General features: G+C 36.3%; 1 protein-coding gene and 1 long non-coding RNA gene across 2 annotated transcripts in view; one reads left to right on the top strand and one right to left on the bottom strand.

The window, feature by feature from the left end:
• The window catches only part of LOC309482786, a 223,295-nt gene that overhangs the window by 46,384 nt on the left and 156,197 nt on the right, over window positions 1–20,714 (top strand). The gene's annotated exons all lie outside the window — the stretch shown is intronic.
• Window positions 1–20,714, bottom strand: part of vsnl1a (visinin-like 1a) — a 30,840-nt gene that overhangs the window by 6,942 nt on the left and 3,184 nt on the right. The window contains exon 2 of the mRNA XM_082147009.1: window positions 18,178–18,344. Within this exon, the coding sequence (XP_082003135.1) occupies window positions 18,178–18,339 (162 nt within the window). The 5' untranslated portion in view covers window positions 18,340–18,344. The remainder of the gene's footprint in view (window positions 1–18,177; window positions 18,345–20,714) is intronic.

Genomic DNA, 20,714 nt, shown 5'->3' on the forward strand with positions numbered 1-20,714 from the left:
CAAAAGGACATTTTCAACAGGATGTCCGATCTGCTTCTTTTTTTTCCATATAAGGAAAGTGGATGGTATTCTAGTAGCCAAGTTGCAAAATGGACCATAAAAGAAAAGAAAAATACAATGTGTGTGTAATATACACGTACTATTTAAAAGTTTGAGGACAGTAAGACTTTTTTGTAAGAAAGTTTTATTTTTATTCAGCAAGGGTGCTTTAAGTTGATAAAAAGTGTCAGTAAAGAAGGTTATAATGTTACAAAAGATTATTTTAAATAAATGTTTTTATTTAAAGTCAAATAATCCAAAAATAAATTAAGCAGCTCAGCCGTTTGGCCATTTGTATTGTTAATATTAGGAAATGTTCCTTGAGCACCAGATCAAAATATTAAAATGATTTCTGAAGAATCATGTGATTCTGAAGACTAGACTAATAGCTGGTAAAAATTCAGCTTTGCACAGGAGTTACATTGCACATTACATTACATTGTAAAATATATGAAAATAGAAAAGTTATTTTAAATTGTGATATTTCACAATTTTTACTGTATTTTTGATCACATAAATGCTGCCTTGGTGAGCATAGGAGACCTCTTTCAAAAACATAAAAAAAATCTTACCAACGCAAACATAGGAACGTATGTTTGATCAACAAGTAATTGATGATCAAATCTTCATATTTGGGAGAACTATCCCTTTAATGTACGGATACATATGCATAATTTAAAACTCTGAAGGACCTTTTTATAATAATAACAACTGTGAGACTACTTTTATCCAGGAGAATAAACTTTCAAAACTGCAGAGGAGAAGGGTGTCTTAGTGGTTAAAGATCTGGGCTGATAACTAAAACATTGTGGGTTTGAAATGATTCATTAGCTACCACCACTGTATCCATAAGTCAAGTCAAGTCACCTTTATTTATAAAGCGCTTTATACAATACAGATTGTTTCAAAGCAGCTTTACAGCGATAACAGGAAAATGATGCATTTCGGCAGTTGTTCAGCTGAAGTCAGTTCAGTGTTGATTCAGTTCCGTTGTAAAGATCATGAATTATCAAATGAGTTCATTTATCTATTAAGCAGTTCTGAAAAAAATTACAGTTCTCATGCAACAGTGTCAAGGTACAGTCAGATCAATAATATTGTTGAATATTAAGTGTCCCCAACTAAGCAAGTCCTGAGTAAGACAATTAACCCCAAACTTCTCAAGGTTGACTGTCTCTGTAGAAAAGAAATTGTGTTAGTCGCTTTGGATAAATGGATCTGCTAACTAAATAAATGCAAATGAGTGAGAAGGTGAGAAAGACTCCCGGTGAGAATACAAGGGTGAGAGAGACAGCCTGCCTTTACACAGCTGTTGAATTAAACTGATGAAGGGTGTGAGGCGAACTGCACGACCACAGAAACCCCTGCAGAGTCCAGACACTAAAAGCCTGTGTAATCAGAGCACAAACTGATGCCAACCTCAGCCACGTCTGAGACAGTCTACACCATCCCTGTCACGCTGCTCCTAATGCAGGCCATTTAACGGTGCGAAAGTCATGGATATTTCCTCGAGGGGCAGCATAGGATATCAGAGTACCTGAACCTATTAAATGTGCACAGCGGAATATAATGCCTGAAAATCCAGAATGGCGCAAACAACAGTGGAATGAATGAAGCATTATTCAATATGTTTCTTTTGTCTAATAAACTTCATTTGACAGATGCTTTTATAAAACATTCAGGAGTTTAATTTTTTTTTATTTTTTTTTTTAAACAGTAATAATTCAATATTGTTATATATAATCAAAATCTACTCAACTTTTTGACTAATCTAAAGAAATCCCATAAAGATTATATTCAATGATATTGAATTAATCTTTTTACCTATATTTTTATTGTATAATTACTGTATAATCTATCTATCTATCTATATATATATACATACATACACACACACACACACAAATAGATGATTTTTTTTATACAAAATTGTATACATTTTTTAAACATAAATGTATCAATTTTATTATCTACCATTTATTGATTGTCGGTCATAAAAAAAACAATTAACGACTTATCGGTATTGGCCATTTTCTTCTATTTTAATATCTTTGACTAATCAACCTCACAAACTGACTACTTCAACCATCATGACTCTTCTCTTGACTTTATCAGTGTGTTCCCCGTGAGCATGGCATTGCTACACAGTTGAGTTAAAGGACCTGAAGACAGCACTACAGGGTATAAATGTTTTCTGCAAGAAATACAGATTCAGATTCTCCTACATGCACAAAAAGCACATTCCTACATCATCTAAGTCACCATGCCAGCTGCCATCACTGTCATCACACATATAAACCTCCACAGTGAGCAAAGGAGAGACAGCTGTTGAGGGCTCAGCGTGCAGTTCAAATGAAGTGGCTTCTACAGCAGGTCTGACCTCAGTGGTGATAATACTAACCGGGTGGATGGTAATGCCTCTGCTGGAAGACTGCCATATCTCTCAACAAAACACACATACAGTACATACAGTACCTAAACACGGGTCAACATAATCAGACGCCTACTATAAGAAACAGCTGTAAGATAGTGGCAGCACTCATTTTGAGTACTTCATGATAACCAATGAGTTCTTCTATTTATCTAAACTGATTAATTCTTCATCAGAATTCCTTTTATAGATACCTGCAATGTGCACTGTCTCAAACCCTTTACTAGTGATTATCCTGAGACAGTCACTATAAGTCAGTTATAAGAGCCCTATAAAAAGGAATTAGACACTGGTAAAACATCTACTATATTATAATGAAATATTGATGATATGCTGCTTGCAAAAATTGTATTTAATCAGAATGCTAATCTAATTTTGAAATGCCTTTTTTTCCAAGTGGTGTAATTAAGGCATCTACCAGCAGGGGGTAACAGTGCCATGATAACCAGCAAAACTTAACCCTTTAAATACAAAAAACACTATGGGCCAGATTTACTAACAGCTTGCGCCAGCGCAAACCCTCTTTTGGCGTATAAAAACGACTGTCAGTATTTATCAAGACACGCAGTGAAAAAAATGGTGCTAAAAAAAAGCGTAGACAGGGTTGTTTTTGCGGCTGAACTTATTGCATATGCATTTGTAGGAGTTTCACTTTCAGACGCAAAATTTATGGGAGGACAGTATTTAACTGAATCACGCAAAGTGATTGACTAAGGTTTGTGCTCTTCAATTTACTGGTATTTGCGACATTATTTACCGCCCGAAAAAGCATGTTTTAAACCAGACGCTAATTTACGCTGCTCTTGGTAGATTTGTTAGATTTTGCGCTCTCACGCTAATTTGCCCTGTTTAGTAAATCTGGCCCTAATGTTAGTAATATTCATTTATAATATTATTGTCATGTTTCAGTTCATGTTTGGACTTTCTGTTTGTATCTTTGATAAGTTCCTGTGTTCATTTGTTCTGTTTCCCTCCACTCCTTTGTTTCTATGGTAACTGTCATTATGAGTTCATTTGTCCCAGCTGTGTCTGATTAATTATCTCATTTCTGTTTGCTATTTAGGATGCACCCTTGCTTTGTCCAGTCTCCGTTTCCTTAATGTGTGTTTTCCCTGCCTGTCAGCTTGTTCCAGAGAGTTAGTATGAAAGTTTGAGTTTGCATTTTTATTCGGAGTCTTCAGTCTGTGCCTGAGATAACCACACTGTGACAATTATATTATTATTTATTTATTAAGCTTTTATTTTTTCAGTTTGAATTTTTGTTCAGTTTTATGTGCTTTTATTATTTTAGTCATTTTAGCACTTAAACTTACTTTATTTCAGTCAGTTAGTTAGTTAATTCAGGTAAAATTTCTCATTTTCATTTAAGTTTTTCAAGTTTAGGTTTTTCATATAATATTCATATCTTAGTTTATTTCTGCTTTTTCAATCAACAAAAATATTTGTTAATAATTTTAGTTAACAATATTAACAGAGGTTTGTTGGCATTGTGTTGTCAGTATGACCTAGTCTTTACAGGTGAAATGCAAATAAAGGAACTGCAAAAATAATGCTTTTCAAAAACACATCTACTACCTCCTGTCGAATTGTTCCGCCTGTCTTGGGTTGAATTGACTGGTAGTCAGGCCCAAACTCACGTCATTGTCACTTGTCATGTCATCACGTCGTTGGTTGATATGTCAGGGCGTAACGTTTTGAAAGCACCACAGTGTTTCTTCAGGACAAAGTCAGCTTAAGAATGGTTTATTTATTGTTGTCAGTAATTACACAAATTAAATAGAAAAAAAATCATAAAACATTACTGTGATAACAGCACACTAAAAACAGCATGCTGTCAGCACATTAAAATACTCTTAAGTTTTGTCTCTAAATTTATCCTTTTTCAAGTATCATCACTGAAAATATGAAAGAACTAAAACAAAAACGTACCTTTTTAACAGAAAATAACACACTTATCCTTTTAAGATAAAAAATTATCCACTTTGTCACAGAATATTTTACTTCACAACACAAAAATGTACCAAGAAAATGAATTCCACATCACTGGTTCTCATCTACTCCTCTATACAAGAACATTTTAAAAACCTTTTTCTTCCTTTACAAAGTGCTTCTCTTCAAGCGCATGAATCATGAATAAACAATGTCCTATAATTTATGCAACCTTGCCTTTCCTCCCAACATACACAAGTTACTTCATGACAGGCCAAGGAAAGCGTTCAGAAGGTGAATGCCACAACGACATGATGTCATCCTCCTGTGGAGAAAATCAGTGAAATTAAAAAACTCTCTGATTCAGCAAAAGACAGTGAAATTAGCATGATAATGAGCATCGCTAAGCTCAGATATGCATTATGTAAACTGATGGTGGCATGTTGTTCTGGGTTTGGGCTGCTTTTAAACTTGCTATAAAAAACAAAAAACAAATTCAAGCTCTTCAGATCAACTGTATACCTATTGAATTGCTAATCACTAGCCTAGGAATGATTGAGTAGTAATGACATGCTTTGGCAATAAATGTCTAATTAGCCATTTCCAGGAAATAATGCACATAAGTTACATAGATATTTCATGCAAATGATCAAATAAACAGTTTGCATTTCTCCTAAAAGAACTTTTTTCTTTGCTGTCTATAAAGTTTTCCATTTGGTTCTCAAAACAATGTTTGAATTGCCAGAGGAGGTTGCAATGTCATGCCATCTCATATTACAGATCTGGATTTTCTCAGTTTGTTGCAGCTGCACTGTAATGCTTGATGTGATTAGTGTGCTTGATGTGTGCAAGTGGTGCAACTATGAGAATTGCATTGTCAATGGCCAAAAGATCCACTGTCAACTCCAAAGAAACAATATAGGGTTGCCTGAACGACTAGTCAACTTTTTAGTCTTAAGGAATCCCTGAATAATTAGGCTGGCAGTTAGAGAGAGTACAATGAATCATTCTAATATGCTGATTTGGTGCTCAAGAAACATTTCTTATTATCAATCTTTAAAACAGCTGTGCTGCTTAAAATTTATGTGGAAACTCGGATACTTATTTTAGGCTTCTTCGATGAATAGAGCAGCATTTATTTGAAATAGAAATTTTGTAACATTATACAGTGTCAATTTTGATCAATTTAAGGTGTCCTTGCTGAAAAATGTCACTGCTTTTCCCCTAACCTTTTTTTTAATATAGCATTAAGAGTACAGAAAGAAACTGCACCAAATGACAAAACAGTTGTAGAAGAAAAAAATCATTCTTTGCTTGCCTTTCACCTCAGCGGTTTTGCTTTACTTTAAGGATGCAAAAGATTCAAAAAGCACTACAAAATCCATCATTATCAGTGAGTTTTGCAAGCTACAACATTTGATCAAATACATTAGCTGCTTGCTGTAGCCAGTCCAAACTAACCTCTCAGTCTAATACATTCTTCCCATTTGTATGATACAGTGTATCAAACCGGCTACAGATAGCTCTTAGGCCTCTGAAGTGCAACAACATAATAAGGTCTCAAAGGAGCAGGACTAGGTTAAGGTAATGTCCTAAGAAGGAGGGTTAGCGCCACAAACAGAGCTGACTTCACTAACACGGGTCATGGATAATCACCCTCCCCTCTGCACTACTGATTGAATTATATGGGCAATGTGCCCAAGGGATAATTGAGCTTGGCTATCACAACCCTTCCATTACTACAACAGCCCCCAATAGCATTATGTAAACACTTTTTATTCCTAACCGTTCACTTCGAATCAGATTCTGAATGGGAAGAAAAAACAAATCATTTATTTATTTTCAATAAGGATGCAGTGCCGCAGCAATGCAATTTCCTTAATTTTCTGCAAATGACAGATTTGCTGACATTTCAGAGAACTGCTTTTCTTTTCAGTGCAATCAAACTTAATTTAAAACTGAGGACTCGATAAGGTTGGCATTTGTAATGAGAGTTGAATCAATGGCCCACATAGCCCATAACATTTGGGCTTTAGTGAACATTCACTATGGGATCAATATCCCGCCTAAAGTATTGCAGCCACGAATCAAAAAATAATAAGCGTGAATCAAAAATTAAAAAACACGTGTAAAAATATATTGCACAAACTGAAAAAATTATGCAAAATTATCAGAATAGCAAACTACGTGGTCACGGATAAAAATATAATAAGCGTGAATCAAGAAGTAACAAGCATGAATAAAAACTTTAAACGCATTAAAAGTTATTTTGCACAAAACTTAAACTTATGGTCATGCTTTCTTAAAAAGTATGTTTTCCTTGGTTTTATTACTCTGTACTTTGTGCTCTCTTGCATTTTCTGCTCATATTTTACTCTTTTGTACGTTTGCGCTGTTTTTCTCTTCGCTCTTTCTATGTTCTGCGCTTGCTTTCCCAAATGTTGCAGTTCGAGTTTCATGTAAATTAGGGCGGGCTTAAGCGTCACCATTGGTCCACTAGTTCTAGATTGACAGCTACTCCTCTAGTCTAGCCAATCAATCGAAGAGGGGAGTTGACGTCACACCAATGCGACTCATGGCTACTGATGCTTACTTATACAGGGGAAGACGACAGTTTAATTTAACTTTACAAAGACTTTCAAGCAGTAAAACTATCTGAACTCTGGACATACATAATTAAATTCATCTTTTTTGAGATACATGAGAATGTTAATGTGCACACTGGTAATTGGTGTTAAACGTACAGTATGGAATTTTTCGCCACTAGGGGTCGCTAACCTATTTACAATAACAAAGGCGTAGTTTGATGACGCAACATTTGCTAAGAATTATGGATCTTGTCATCAACGTCAAGCCGACCGATCTAATCTATGGATCTAATAATGTTTATGGATAACTGAATACATCGATGCTTTTATCATGACTGTGATATGAAGCAGTTCGGGATTGCTAAGAGACAGCTATCAGCTATCATATAAGGAATATGGACATTTCATTCTACCGAACTAACGTTACACGCGAGTGCAGAATTACTACTCACAGTCACAGGTCAGTTTATTAGACAAATTAAACTTGTGAGGTAACGCAGCGTTGTTTCACTTGGTCTAACATTACACTATCACACAAAAACTGCATTTGAATGTGTTGAAATGTATGTGTTAGTTTGTCTGTATGAGACTAGCAGTAAGCTAGATCAACATTAGAATAACATACAGATCATATTCTAACATTTCATCATGTTGAGCTATATAACATTGATTAGTTTTATGTAAATGTGCTCACCTGTTTAATAAAGTACATGTAGAAGCGGTCGAAGTCTCGGACGTGGAGCTCTCGTTTATATACTGTCTATGGGAGCTCTAGGCATCTCGAAAACACCGCGCTGATATTGATTCTCGTTTTAGTTCTCCTTTTGTATCCAAAGTCTGCTTGCCATGGTCCATAATGTTTGAACGAAACAACAACAGTGTGCAAATAGACATTGCGAACTACCGTCAGTCGCTTTGGTTACTATCAGAGGGCTCTGGTTCATAGCTCTGGTTGCCATGGCAGTACGAGCGGAAACCAGGGACAACGAGGATATGACGCCATTGACGGCGACAAAACGGAAATAAAGAAACGGGACGTTTCTCGAATTAAATTACAAATTTCTCCTGGTTTGAAAGTTGTTGGAAACAGTCGGGATAATGTAAGTACACAACTAAAAAATATATATAACATAGATATAGTGATTTTTGCTATTTTTAAAGCAAAAAAGTTACATATTGTGGCTTTAAACAATATTACTTGGCTCATGATGTCAATATGCTAAGGCTGCTGTAAGTGAAACATCCTGCAGTTATGAAACGCTACAATTCTTTGCAAAAACGAAGTTAAAAACGGCCATTGTCTGAAGACTTTAGGACTTTGACCTGTCACCGCTACGCTCTGCCTACCTTTTTTATTAACTATGCCAAATTTGACAAAAGATTATTGAAAATGATTGTGTTACAGAGAAGATATACAGAAACCAGTTGGATTTAATATACAGTGATTTATTACATACTTATTGTGTTTATTTACATAGCTACATAATTGCTTTATGATTAATGTTTTAAATATAGCTTCAAATTTGAATACAGCAACATCTCCATCAGGGATAGGTAACGTTGTTTCTGGAGTGCCGCTGTCCTGCAGAGTTTAGCGTCAACTCCGATGAAAACCTCACCTGTCTGTAGTATTAATTATCATAAAGACGATGATTAGCTGGTTCAGGTGTGTTTGATTAGGGTTGGAGGAGCTAAACTCTGCACCCAGGACCGACATTGCCCATCCTTGTTATTGATTAAATATGAAAGTAAAACGGCCAGAAGGTGGTGGCAAGTTACAGTCTTTATGAGCGAGTTATTCGTTCAAACTTCTCTTTCAAATCGGCAATTCATTGATGAAACACTGTTGTGTTGCTTGGAGAAGATCGACGCTCGCGGTGCCAAGTCCAAAGGTAAGTGCATTAGAGGTGAAGGATGGATCATCAGACAGCCACAACTGTGACAGGTCTTCGTTAGGATGATTAATTTAACGATAAAATATTGCCAGGTAGACGTATACCGGTAACAGGTTGAGTTGCAGGAACACATGCAGTTTAAAGGTGTCCTGCCACGGAAAGATTTTTGCCAGCTGAGTTGATGGTCGTCTTCCCCTGTATAAGTAAGCACAGAGCCCGTCTACGGAGAGCCTTGGCACTTCCTATAGCCCCATTGTATCGATCTTGGTTGCAGTTCCATTAGAATTCCATTGGAGGTGATCGCGGGCGAACGCAGACTGAATGGGAGTCTATGGAGCTAGACGGCTAAATGTATCTCTTTCTCCTGCTTGTCGTTGAATCAACGTAGATTTTATTGTTGATTCCGCAAGTTCAATATAGATTATAGTCCAAAAGTCGAATGAATGAGTACTTATGTCCTTTCGATTTCTTACAGGTTGGGCCGTTGTTGGCCGGAACACGCTAGCATTCTGTTAATGAATGCTGATTGGTCAGTGACGGACTTGCGACTGATTATGACCAGAGACCCCGTTTGATGGCACCTGAAGTTTTTACATTAGCTTACTAGAACTCTTTGTAACTCGTGTATTAACCGAAAGAGCCTTACCTCAAATAGCAGCAGGTGTTATCGTTGCCGATGACACGAGAAAGGAAGCCATGAAGCGGAAGTGCCGAAGTGACTCAGAAATTGCCGTAAAGCTGCACCTCTGGCAGTATGAAAATATGTGACGTCATCACATTTTTTGAATGGATTTTTAGAACAGATAAGTGAACTTAAAAATGCAATTTTCAGCTGAGTGTATTATCTTAGCCCCTCCTTTTAAATGCAACTTTCAAATTACTTGACAAAAAATTACATCCTGAGAAAAGTGGATTCTGGGGGTGAAACCCCATAGACTCCCATTCATTCTGCACTCGCCTGCGAGCGCACCCGCATGGACAGAGACGTGTTACTGCAGCCAGTCCAGAAACCGGAAGTAACCAGAGAGTGCCAATTCTCTTCCTATTAGACATTCTCTGGTAAGCATCAGTAGCCATGAGTCGCATTGGTGTGACGTCAACTCCCCTCTTTGATTGATTGGCTAGAGGAGTAGCTGTCAATCTAGAACTAGTGGACCAATGGTGACGCTTAAGCCCGCCCTAATTTACATGAAACTCGAACTGCAACATTTGGGAAAGCAAGCGCAGAACATAGAAAGAAGAGCGAAGAGAAAAACAGCACAAGCGTACAAAAGAGTAAAAAATGAGCAGAAAAATGCAAGAGAGCACAAAGTACAGAGTAATAAAACCAAGGAAAACATAATTTTTAAGAAAGCATGACCATAAGTTTAAGCTTTGTGCAAAATAACTTTTAATGCGTTTAAAGTTTTTATTCATGCTTGTTATTTTTTATTCACGCTTATTATATTTTGATCCTTGACCACGTTGTTTGCTATTCTGATCATTTTGCATTATTTTTCTCAGTTTGTGCAATATATTTTTACGCAATACTTTAGACGGGATATTGATCCCATAATTCACAAATAAAATCAAGAAAACAATCAAGCAAATTCACACTGCTAATACTATTTGAGTTGTTGCATCCTTACATTGCGTTGACTATTTATTAGGGGTGTAACAATAGTGCCATGATTCGGTTCAACACACAATATTAATCTCACGTTACTTTAAACCAAGCCAAAATAGAATCAAAGACATATGATAAACAGTTCACAAAAAGTACCATTCATTAAAATGCTAAATGTGGTACTACATCAGAAAAATGGACTTGAATAGGTTTGGCTCCTTCTCCCCTAAGCACAGAACAATGGTGACGCCAGAACAGAAATAATTAATAAATGAATAAGTTCCTTAGCTAAAAATACAGAATAATGTTAGACAAATATGCATGCACATATATTAAAAAAAAGTTTTAAATACATTATTTTAATCAAAAATCGATTTTATTTTTAAATTATTTATAATTATTAACAAATATGGAAGCTCAAATGTGTGACCTTCTGGGTTTATCATGTTTGACGTGCTACTAGGGGTGGGCAAAAAAATCGATTCACATATGAATCGCGATTCAAACGTTACCGATTCAAAATCGATTCATAGAATTCCAAAAATCGATTCTTGTTTTTTTTTTTTTTTTTTTTAATATACATTTTTTGGTATTGTCCTGAAATGAGTTTAGCTTGCCATTCCCATAGATGGCGCTGCATCGAATTCACACTTACGCCTGCACACTCTTGTCATAGCCAAAAGAAGAAGTGCAGCAGAAGCGAAGCGGAGCAGAAGGAAGGCTGGCTGGCTGGCTTTGTGGCGTGTCTGTTTTTATTTCGGATCCCATGTTAACAGGTTAGAGCTTGCACACAGCCTGCGTGACACGCGCGTCTCAGGTGTGGCCCGAGTCGTGCGGAAAACGTGTGCATGCTAGAAATAGAACCGACGCCTATTTTTCTCACGACACGCAAGCGTGTTGGAAGCGTTTCCAGGCAAAATAGAATGTTTATATGTCATTTTGACACGAATATTCATATTAATAAATGACATTTTGATGTTTGAAAGTCTATGTTTTGACATAAATGCAGATATAATGTAGGCTCATTGTATTTTTTTTTTTATCGATTTTCAAAAATTGCACCTGTCAATACAGAACGAAATATTCTGTAGCCTATTTTGCCGTCAATAGCCTACTCCTTAAACTACATTTAGCAGTATTGTTTGTTTAATCTGACTACAGCACTTTAAAGCTAAATGTAAAAAAAAAAAAAAAAAGTATTTAAGTTTTAATTTAAACTTGAATTAAATGTATTCGAAAGCTGGCCAAAGCTTGGCACTTTGCACTGTTTAGTTGCAAAAGTTTTTATGAAGACAAAGTAATATCAAACTTCATTTAATTTGTTATTTATTTTCTTTTAAATTGTATGTCTACTGCAATCACACAGGAAAAAGTCAACTACATTTACATACTGTGAATCGTTTTTGAATCGAGAATCGTTTTTGAATCGAAAATCGATTTTGAATCGAATCTTGAGACTAAAAATCGGTATCGAATCGAATCGTGAAATTTTCTGAATCGTGCACCCCTACGTGCTACTACCATATCTGATGCAAAATTGTAACTTTAAACTTAAATTTTTGGTGAACTATACATGATACATAGTGTCACTATTTTTTGGTATTGTGATATATTGTGATAATATTCTGTTGCACACCTATATTTATTTAACCCTGCTCTTTCATTTGCCCTTTACAGAGTGGTTGCAGTGGAGTGGTTAAGAGTCTGGGCTGGTAATCCAAAGGTTGTACGTTCTGACCCCAGTGGGAGTGACCTTTGAACTAGAGAGAGCCACTGTGCCCCTAAGCAAGGCACTTAACCCCAGGTGAATATGTCGGATAAAATAAAATAGGAATCATGCAGATTAACAGGGTGGTACAAGCCCCCTTCCAAGTGTCCGGCTAATCAAAAGCCCTCCTCTGAATGATGTATAACGCATACCCGTCCCGATTGACCATAAATCACAGGCAAGCACAGTTCTCTGCTGGCGGGAGACCTTGAGGTGACATTGGGAAGTGAAACACCGAGCTGCTGTAGTGACCCACAGCTAATCAAGAGACCCATCAGAGCATTTTCCACCCAGCCCTCGCACGTCACAGGAAGTCACATGGGCCAAGGCTGCGGTACACACAAACACATATGCTAGACTTTCAGTTCCTCCAATAGATTCAATGTGTGTTTGTTTGTCCCAGCCCCCGTTCCCCAAAAATAAAATAAAATTAAATTAAATTAAATACCCATAATAGGTCATAAATTAGATTTTTTACATAGTACACCTCAGGTGCACACTGAAAATGAATGACACAACACAACCAAACTAGAACACTCCCAAATCAAGCTGTTTACACTGTGGAGCCATCAAAACATTGTTGGTTTTAGCATCCTGACATCCAAATCCAATGTTAGCTTCACTTCCCTTCCTGTCTCCGGAGATACCTTCATCTGATGGATTTTTGAAGGCAGCATGGATCCTTCGCTGCCTTCGATATCTCACAATCCTGTGCTTCCCATTCTGTAACTAAAAAAAAAGATGCCGTCTGAAAGTTGCGATTGGTGGTCAGTTTGTGTGTAAGTGTATGTTTTTGACCAATGTTTTCCACTTCTGATGTCATTTCTAGCGAGAAATTACTATTGAAATAATGGAATATTTGCTTAGTTATCACTTAAGCTTGTTCTGTTTTGCTGTAGTGTCGATCATTACACCGTTACGCTGCCTCAGAAGTCTGTCCAAAATCTTGAGGAACCTTTGTGTGCAGATGATAGGACAGTGAGGCAACAAGTCAGTTGCCTAAGTTTTCAGACGCAGCCAATGAGTCAAGAGCATAATTTTCTTGATATTGAATTAAGTACATTGTCATTATCTAAAATAAAGCTAAACCAATCCACTAATATTAAAGCTTATGATTGCTTTTTCATGTGTGAGTCATGCACTGCTTTGTGAGACTAACAAATATTCGTTTGATAGTGTAATTCCAAAACACTTAAATAGTTTTAAAAAAGGCATTATTATGATTATTATCATTATTAAATGCATAAATGTGAATAAATGCAAATGAACTGATAGACTGAATGAAATGTCTTATCAAAAACAAGGATTTCTTATAATGATTCTAGAAATATTAAAAAAAGGAATTTTATACTATAAGGCTTGTTATCTCTGATAGGTCATCTTACAAGATCAGTGGATGGGGAATAAGATGGCGTCCTATTGATCGCATGGAGGCAATTTGTCTCCTTCACAAAGACAACCTTGTGTGACACCAAGATCCTCCATCTTCTCCACAAAGCTATCATTAGACAAAATGGATACTTCAATAAATCCAGAGAACGTAGGTCATTCATTACTGCATCTCGACACAAGGGACGATTCAACCCGTCTGCTACTGTACTTAAACACACATGAACTGCTGTTCAGCCTCACCTGCCAAATCTCAACTGTGTCATATAGGATCCTTTTGGATGGTTTCAATTTGTTTCTGTATGCAATCTGATTTTTGAAGCAAAAACAATGAATCAGTCCACATGATGCATGATGCCATGATAAAAAAGCAAAATTTCCTCTTGGTTCTGGTGTGGTAGCTTCGATCTCATGAATGGATTATCTGTACTCAGTATGTGTCTATATTTGACAGATAATCTAATTAATCACAAGAAGGAATGGAAAATTCCCATGACACAGTTAAAGTAACATCCTATTTAAAGTGATGTCTTCATTGTGTTATAAATTAAACACTAGAAACTCCCGAAGCCAGCTTTGATCTTTCTGGTCTCTTTGTACATATAAAACAACTGCAAAGAAAAACAGGTTCAGACAGCCTATGCATGTTTTTCATGCTCAGCATGGGAAAATTAAAGTGTATAAGATCATTCACTAATTTGAGAAAATCTGCTGGTAGTGACTACAATTGGAGTCAACTTCAATGCTGGTCTCAGACGGTTTTTGTTTTCATGTGTTCGATCTATGGAAAGGTACAATGACAGACAACCATAAAGCAACTTAAAAATCCCCATAAAATGTAATAACGAGCAGTTTTGTTGTTGTTAAACTAATTACGATTAATTTTAAGTAATAATTGTTATCATTCTAAAATGAATTACAATAATAATTCAAATGAATTTAAATAAATCAATAAATTTGACCCACTTCCTTTAAGAAGAAAAAAATCTGGGAACACTTTACAATAAGGTACAATAAGGTAAGGTTAATGCAACAATCTTTGTTACTGTTAGCTAATAGAAAATACAACTGTTCACTGTTAGTTCATGGTCCATTAAAAATTTTTAATTTAGATTAAATGTTGAAATGTACATATTAACTATTAACTGTGCTTTAGAAGTATTTTTCATTGTTAGTTCATGTTAACTATTGAAAACAAATTGAACCTTATTGTAAAGTGTTATCTTTACACAAGCATAAGTGATGTAAAAGTTTGAATTAAAAGTAACAACAACAAAAAGATGAACACATTCATGTGATGAACAATTTCAAATCTTCACATTTTCATCCATCAAATAAAAGAAAGAAATATTCACGTTTGCCCAGTATTTAACGTTAAGATGTCTAGCCACATTATTGTTTATGCCTGCCACACCAGGGCCGCAAACCAGACGTCATCCTGTCATTCCACATTCATCAGCAGTGAGATCAGATCTAGGCCGATGTTCGATCCACCACAGCCCTCCGTTTGGCCACACAATTGAGGTCTGAGCTGTCTGCTTAGGGTGATGTAACAAACTGGTGTCAAAAAGGAGCACGCTGGAATCCTCTGGTAAAGCTAATGTCTCTTGCATCCCCCATCCCCCATCTATTCAAAAGATTTACTGTCAAATGTTTGGTATCCAACCAACCACCACAACACTGTGTATCTCATCTTTTCAACTGTCAATTAGATCTGAACACGGGCCATTCAAGTGCTTCATTTAGCACAAAACAAACCTAAAGTCCATTACACTGCACCTCATCACTGTTGTCATAGTATTAACATCTGAAACCGCAGCAAACAATCAAACCCCAGGAAACAAAGGGATCACTACTGACACCATGTACAGCCATCACCTCTGGATACTATTGGCAGATTAATCGCAGAGGCGTTGCACAGCGTTTAGCCGCAAGGTTAATCGTTTCCCATGTACTGTAGTTAGTGTGGCACTAGTATGAAAAGATATCCACAGAGGTATTGAGTAAAATGCTATAAATAGAAATGGGAACTTTGCCGCATATTGTCTCTTTAAATAGCCAGCCAGCCATTTTCCAGACTCCATGTTCATTCCATTATTTAGGTTGTTACACTTAAGGAATAATGTACAAACCCAGTAAAACTGTGTAGTCAACCGATAAACCCCGAAGCAAGTTGGAGGGGTCTTATAATCACCCTTAAATTGATTATGTTGCAATAATGACTGGCTGACTCACTATCCCATTATTTCATAGGTACTTACTGAATAAGTAAACATATGGATATGAAATAATGATGTGTTAACATGAAAATATGTATAATTATAAATACATAAATTATCTATAATTATCATACAATCTCTGAAATCAAAATAGGTCTACTACATCTAAATTATAATTATTAAATTATAATAAAAACAGTTATTTTAAATTGTAAAAATATTTTTACTGTATTAATCTTACAGACCCCAAACTTTTTAATGTGTATTATTTAGTGTATATATTATTATTATTTGCAATTGAGCTTCCTCTCATTCAGCTCTTTGTGTCTCATACTGGTTCTTCCTTCTTACCACTCAATACAACAATTGTCCAATCAGAATCAAGTACTCCAGAGAGTCTTATAAACACAAAAGGCACAATGATAAAGTTTGTTTAGTAGATGTTCATAAATCGTGTCACTCCTATATCGGGACAACCTTTGATGCTTGTTTTACCAGCAACTGGCGGGTGGTTTTCTATACTTTCACCCGTAGCAATAGATATGACCACATCATTTTATTCCAGTTCATAATCAGTCCTGCACGTCTATTTGTTTAGGCTGCACTACTTAGCAATAGTTGGACTTACGCAATCTACTCCATCTAACCCCAAAGAATATTAAAAACTGTATCAAATGTCTGCAGATAACAGAGTGAGTTCAGAGAATGGTTCGTTTTTCCGTAAGACTGATCTCATCCCCAGTCTAGTCTGGCAACAATTTTATTATTGAAAAAGCATGAATCATTGAAAAAAGATGCTAAATTTAGCAACCATATGGCTTCCACAAAAACAGAACAAAAGAAAATGCCAGCAACCTCCTAAGCTTGGTCTACACATAGCATGCTCATTTCTGGACATATATTATTGGCTCTATACCATATCGAGGAGCTCAGATTATTGCCTCTACACTATAGAAAAATTATATTAGTACAGAGAGAGAAAATTTTAATACCTTAAACCTAATGAGTGGTAAGGAAAAACTCTTGTCAGAAAGTAGTGTTCATTCTAAAGAAAATATCTGAAAACATTCGCCTAGCACGCAGTTATAGGTTCATGCTGATAATCCATATAAATCCATGTACATAAAAAAACAGTTATATTATACTTTAAGAAATTAATATTTAAATAATTTTACAACAATAAGCAACATATACATACAAGTATGTATACATATACATATACTGTATATATACACACATATATATATGTGTGTGTGTGTGTGTGTGTGTATATATATATATATAGTATAGAAATTTTATGATTTAATGATAAAAAAATTCTGAAGAAAGAAGTCACTTACGCTCAAGAAACATTTCTTATTATCATCAATGTTGAAAACAGCTGTGCTGCTTAATATTTTTGTGATACTTTTTTCAGGATTTTTTGGTGAGTAGAAATTGCAAAAGAACAGCAATTATATGAAATAAAAGATTTTTGTATGATTTATAAGCTGTTTTCCTCATAGGGACCAACAAATGGCCCCACAAGGACAAGGATTTCGGATATATGCCATCTTTGTGGGGACATTGATACCACACACACACACACACACACACAATCACTCAGTCCGCAGGAACTCAGCGCCCTGCTAAAGCGAGGTCATCCATTTCCTCTCCCTCGGATTTTAATAAAACTCTCTCATTGATATCCTTTTGCGGAAAACCGCTATCCCTGATCACTAAAAGGCTTGGCCTACAGCAGGTTTCCATTCTTTCTTTTCATTTCAAGCCAATTCAAAGCATTGTGGTTTCTGAGCAGAGCCGTGAGACCTGTGGTTATTTACTCTGGTTGTTAGTAGATGATGTAAATGATCTTGCATAATGTCTTTACATAATTCATATTCATATTAAGCAGCAGGGAGTGTCATGTTATAATTGGAGTTGCAAGGTTGTACACTAGGTAAACTCAGCAGACATTGTGTTATGTGCAGCAAAATGTTTCCTTGAATAAGAGTCAAAACTGAAATATATAACCTCATAAATCTAAATGACTAAACTACTAAAACATGCAACAACAACAACTATTTGTGCTTGACACTCCATAAAGAAGCCAGCCATATCAATAGCCAGCTAGCATAGCCCAGGAGATCTGAATTAAGTTTGGTGCCAGTTATACATCAGACTATCCAACTGAATGACTCAGAGGGCTCTTCCACTCGCTTGTAAATCACATGGCGCATCTGATGCACTTCTCAATGACTCTTCAGTTTGGAGCAAGACCAACAAAAAGCCGGCACATAGAGAAATGTATCACAGAGCAACTAGGGCCTCTACCTTAACATACAGCTGCTGGAACTCATCCAGGTTGAGTCGGCCAGTTGGGCAATCCTTCAGGAAGCCTTTGTACCACTGTTTGAGTTCGTGTTCATTAAATTCTGTGTTCTTCACCAGGTCCTCCATTACCTCAGGGGTCAGCTTGCTGTTCTGTTTCCCCATGGTGTCTGCAATGAACAGAAAAATAAAACAGCTGTGATCTCACTTTGAGCTGTAATTCATTTTAACTGCATAAACTATAGGCCATTTATGTCCCTCACCGTTCAAAATGTTGGGATTGGTAAAATGAAAGAAGTCTCTAAAGCTTTTTTTCTTATTCTTATTCAATTTTATAATGTAACTTATTCCTGTTATGGCAAAGCTGCATTTTCAGCAGTCACATGATCCTTCAGAAATCATTCTAATTATGCTGATTTGGTGCTCAAGAAACATTTCTTATTATTATCAATGTTGAAAACGGTTGTGCTGCTTAATATTTTTGTGTAGTACAGTGGTACTGTTTTCAGGATTCTGTGATGAATATATATTGCAAAATAACAGCATTTTTTTTAAATAGAAAGACAAAATGTTTGAAAACCTTACAAAATTCAGGAAAAAATTCACATTCATAATCCCCATTAAAATCTAACTTAAAAGGCAAGTTACATAGAATGGAAGATAAAATTGTTTAAATAAGTGCTCAAGGAGGTGGCCTTTTCTAGAAGAGTCTGGATCCTCCCAAGGTTTCTTCTTCATTTCAAACATACTATGGAGTCTTTTCTTGCCATTGTTGCCTTTGGCTTGCTCACTGGGGTAAAGCACAATTCATTCAAAAAAACTGCTTTGGAACAATATATATTTATGTACAAACTAGGGCGGCACGGTGGCTCACTGGGTCACAGCAAGAAGGTCCCCGGTTCAAGCCCCGACTGAGCCAGGAGTCCTTTCTGTGTGGAGTTTGCATGTTCTCCCCGTGTCAGCGTGGGTTTCCTCCGGGTGCTCTGGTTGGATTGGACATGCCAAAATAGCCGTAGGTGTGAATGCATGTGTGTGAATCCAAAGCCATGTAATGGGGAGAGTTGGGGAAAGACCTGGCAACCTACCCCGGAAAAAACATTGCCAAGAAAATTCATGGTCTCTCGCGTATGGCATGGAATAGAGTCGGATACGGCTGGAATGGTAGATGAGAGAGACTACACAAATTGAATGGGATATTAAGTCATTTTGCTAAGCGCACACACACTAATATACTAAATGTACATGGGTGGAAATACTCATTTCATAATTAATATCATGGCTAAAATAAGACTAAGCAAGCCGTGCAGTTGAATAAATATGATGGCTTGAGTGATTCATTGTGGATTATATAATTTCATGCTGGCTGAATATATTTAAAGTAGGCTTAGATCAATGGGTCAGACGCACTCTGACCAAACGTCTGAGACCACCAGTGAAAATGCTTGTTACAGATTTTTTTCAATTGAAAGATCTTGTCAAAACATGGTGATGTCCCATAATTTGAAGGTGTCCATACTCTAAACACATTAGAGAAAGTGAGAAAGAACCTAGAAAATGTTCCAGAATAGACTGTGTCAGTGCATAATATCACACTAAGGATGAGAGCATCTAAGTGTGACCGAGAGAAATCCCGAATAAGCCTTGCCTTGCCTAGGGTCAAAATCTCACTGTTAACTAACTATTAACTACAACTTTTGCCTCAATAAACTCATAATTACTGCTTAGTAAGGTTGTTGTTCAGTTTAGGTATTGGGCAGGATTAAGGAATGTATAATATGGTCATGCAGAATAAGGCATTAATATGTGCTTTATAAGTTCTAATAAACAGCCAATATCCTAGTAATATGCATGCTAATAAGCAAATAAATATTGAGAATTGGACCCTAAACTAAAGTGTTACCGAAATCCCTTATTTCAGCTTATAATTATAATTTTTACAAATTTGTCTGTGCCTTTAGAGGATGTATAGTGTTTTATTCTGCCCACATTTGCTTGTAAGAGCAGCCCGTAGCCCTTTACACCCTAGATGGCTAGATGTGTGCGTAACTGTCAGGGAAATGAGATAATTAAACAAAGCATCAATCGCATAATTACCAAAAGGTCATCACTTCCTAAGCTTCAATGTGACATTTACTTTTTTCTTTTTTTTTTTTTGCAAATCTAAAAAGCCGATTCCTTCTGCTACATTAATATTGGATACGTTGAAAACACAGAGAGGAGACAGAGATAGACAGAAGCAGGACAGCAGTGCTGTGGATGAAATTCTGAGTAATTCTCACGCTTTTTAATTTGTTCACCACTACTAAATCATAGAGATGAGCTCTCATCACACTCATCGAGGCTCACGTCAATACTAGATGAGAACATTGCACTTCAAAGTTCATTAAAATTAATTTTCAGTCTGAGACTGACAAACGAGCAGCGATGCTGACGATAATGAGCGCTAATTTAGTTTCCCACACAACAGCATTTTATTTTCAAGCAAATGGCTGAGTAAAGGACATAAATCTTGATTGTTCTCTAAAGACATGGATGTAGAA

Source organism: Leuciscus leuciscus (assembly GCF_965113295.1).
Source record: "Leuciscus leuciscus genome assembly, chromosome: 19".
Taxonomy (NCBI): Eukaryota; Metazoa; Chordata; class Actinopteri; order Cypriniformes; family Leuciscidae; genus Leuciscus; species Leuciscus leuciscus.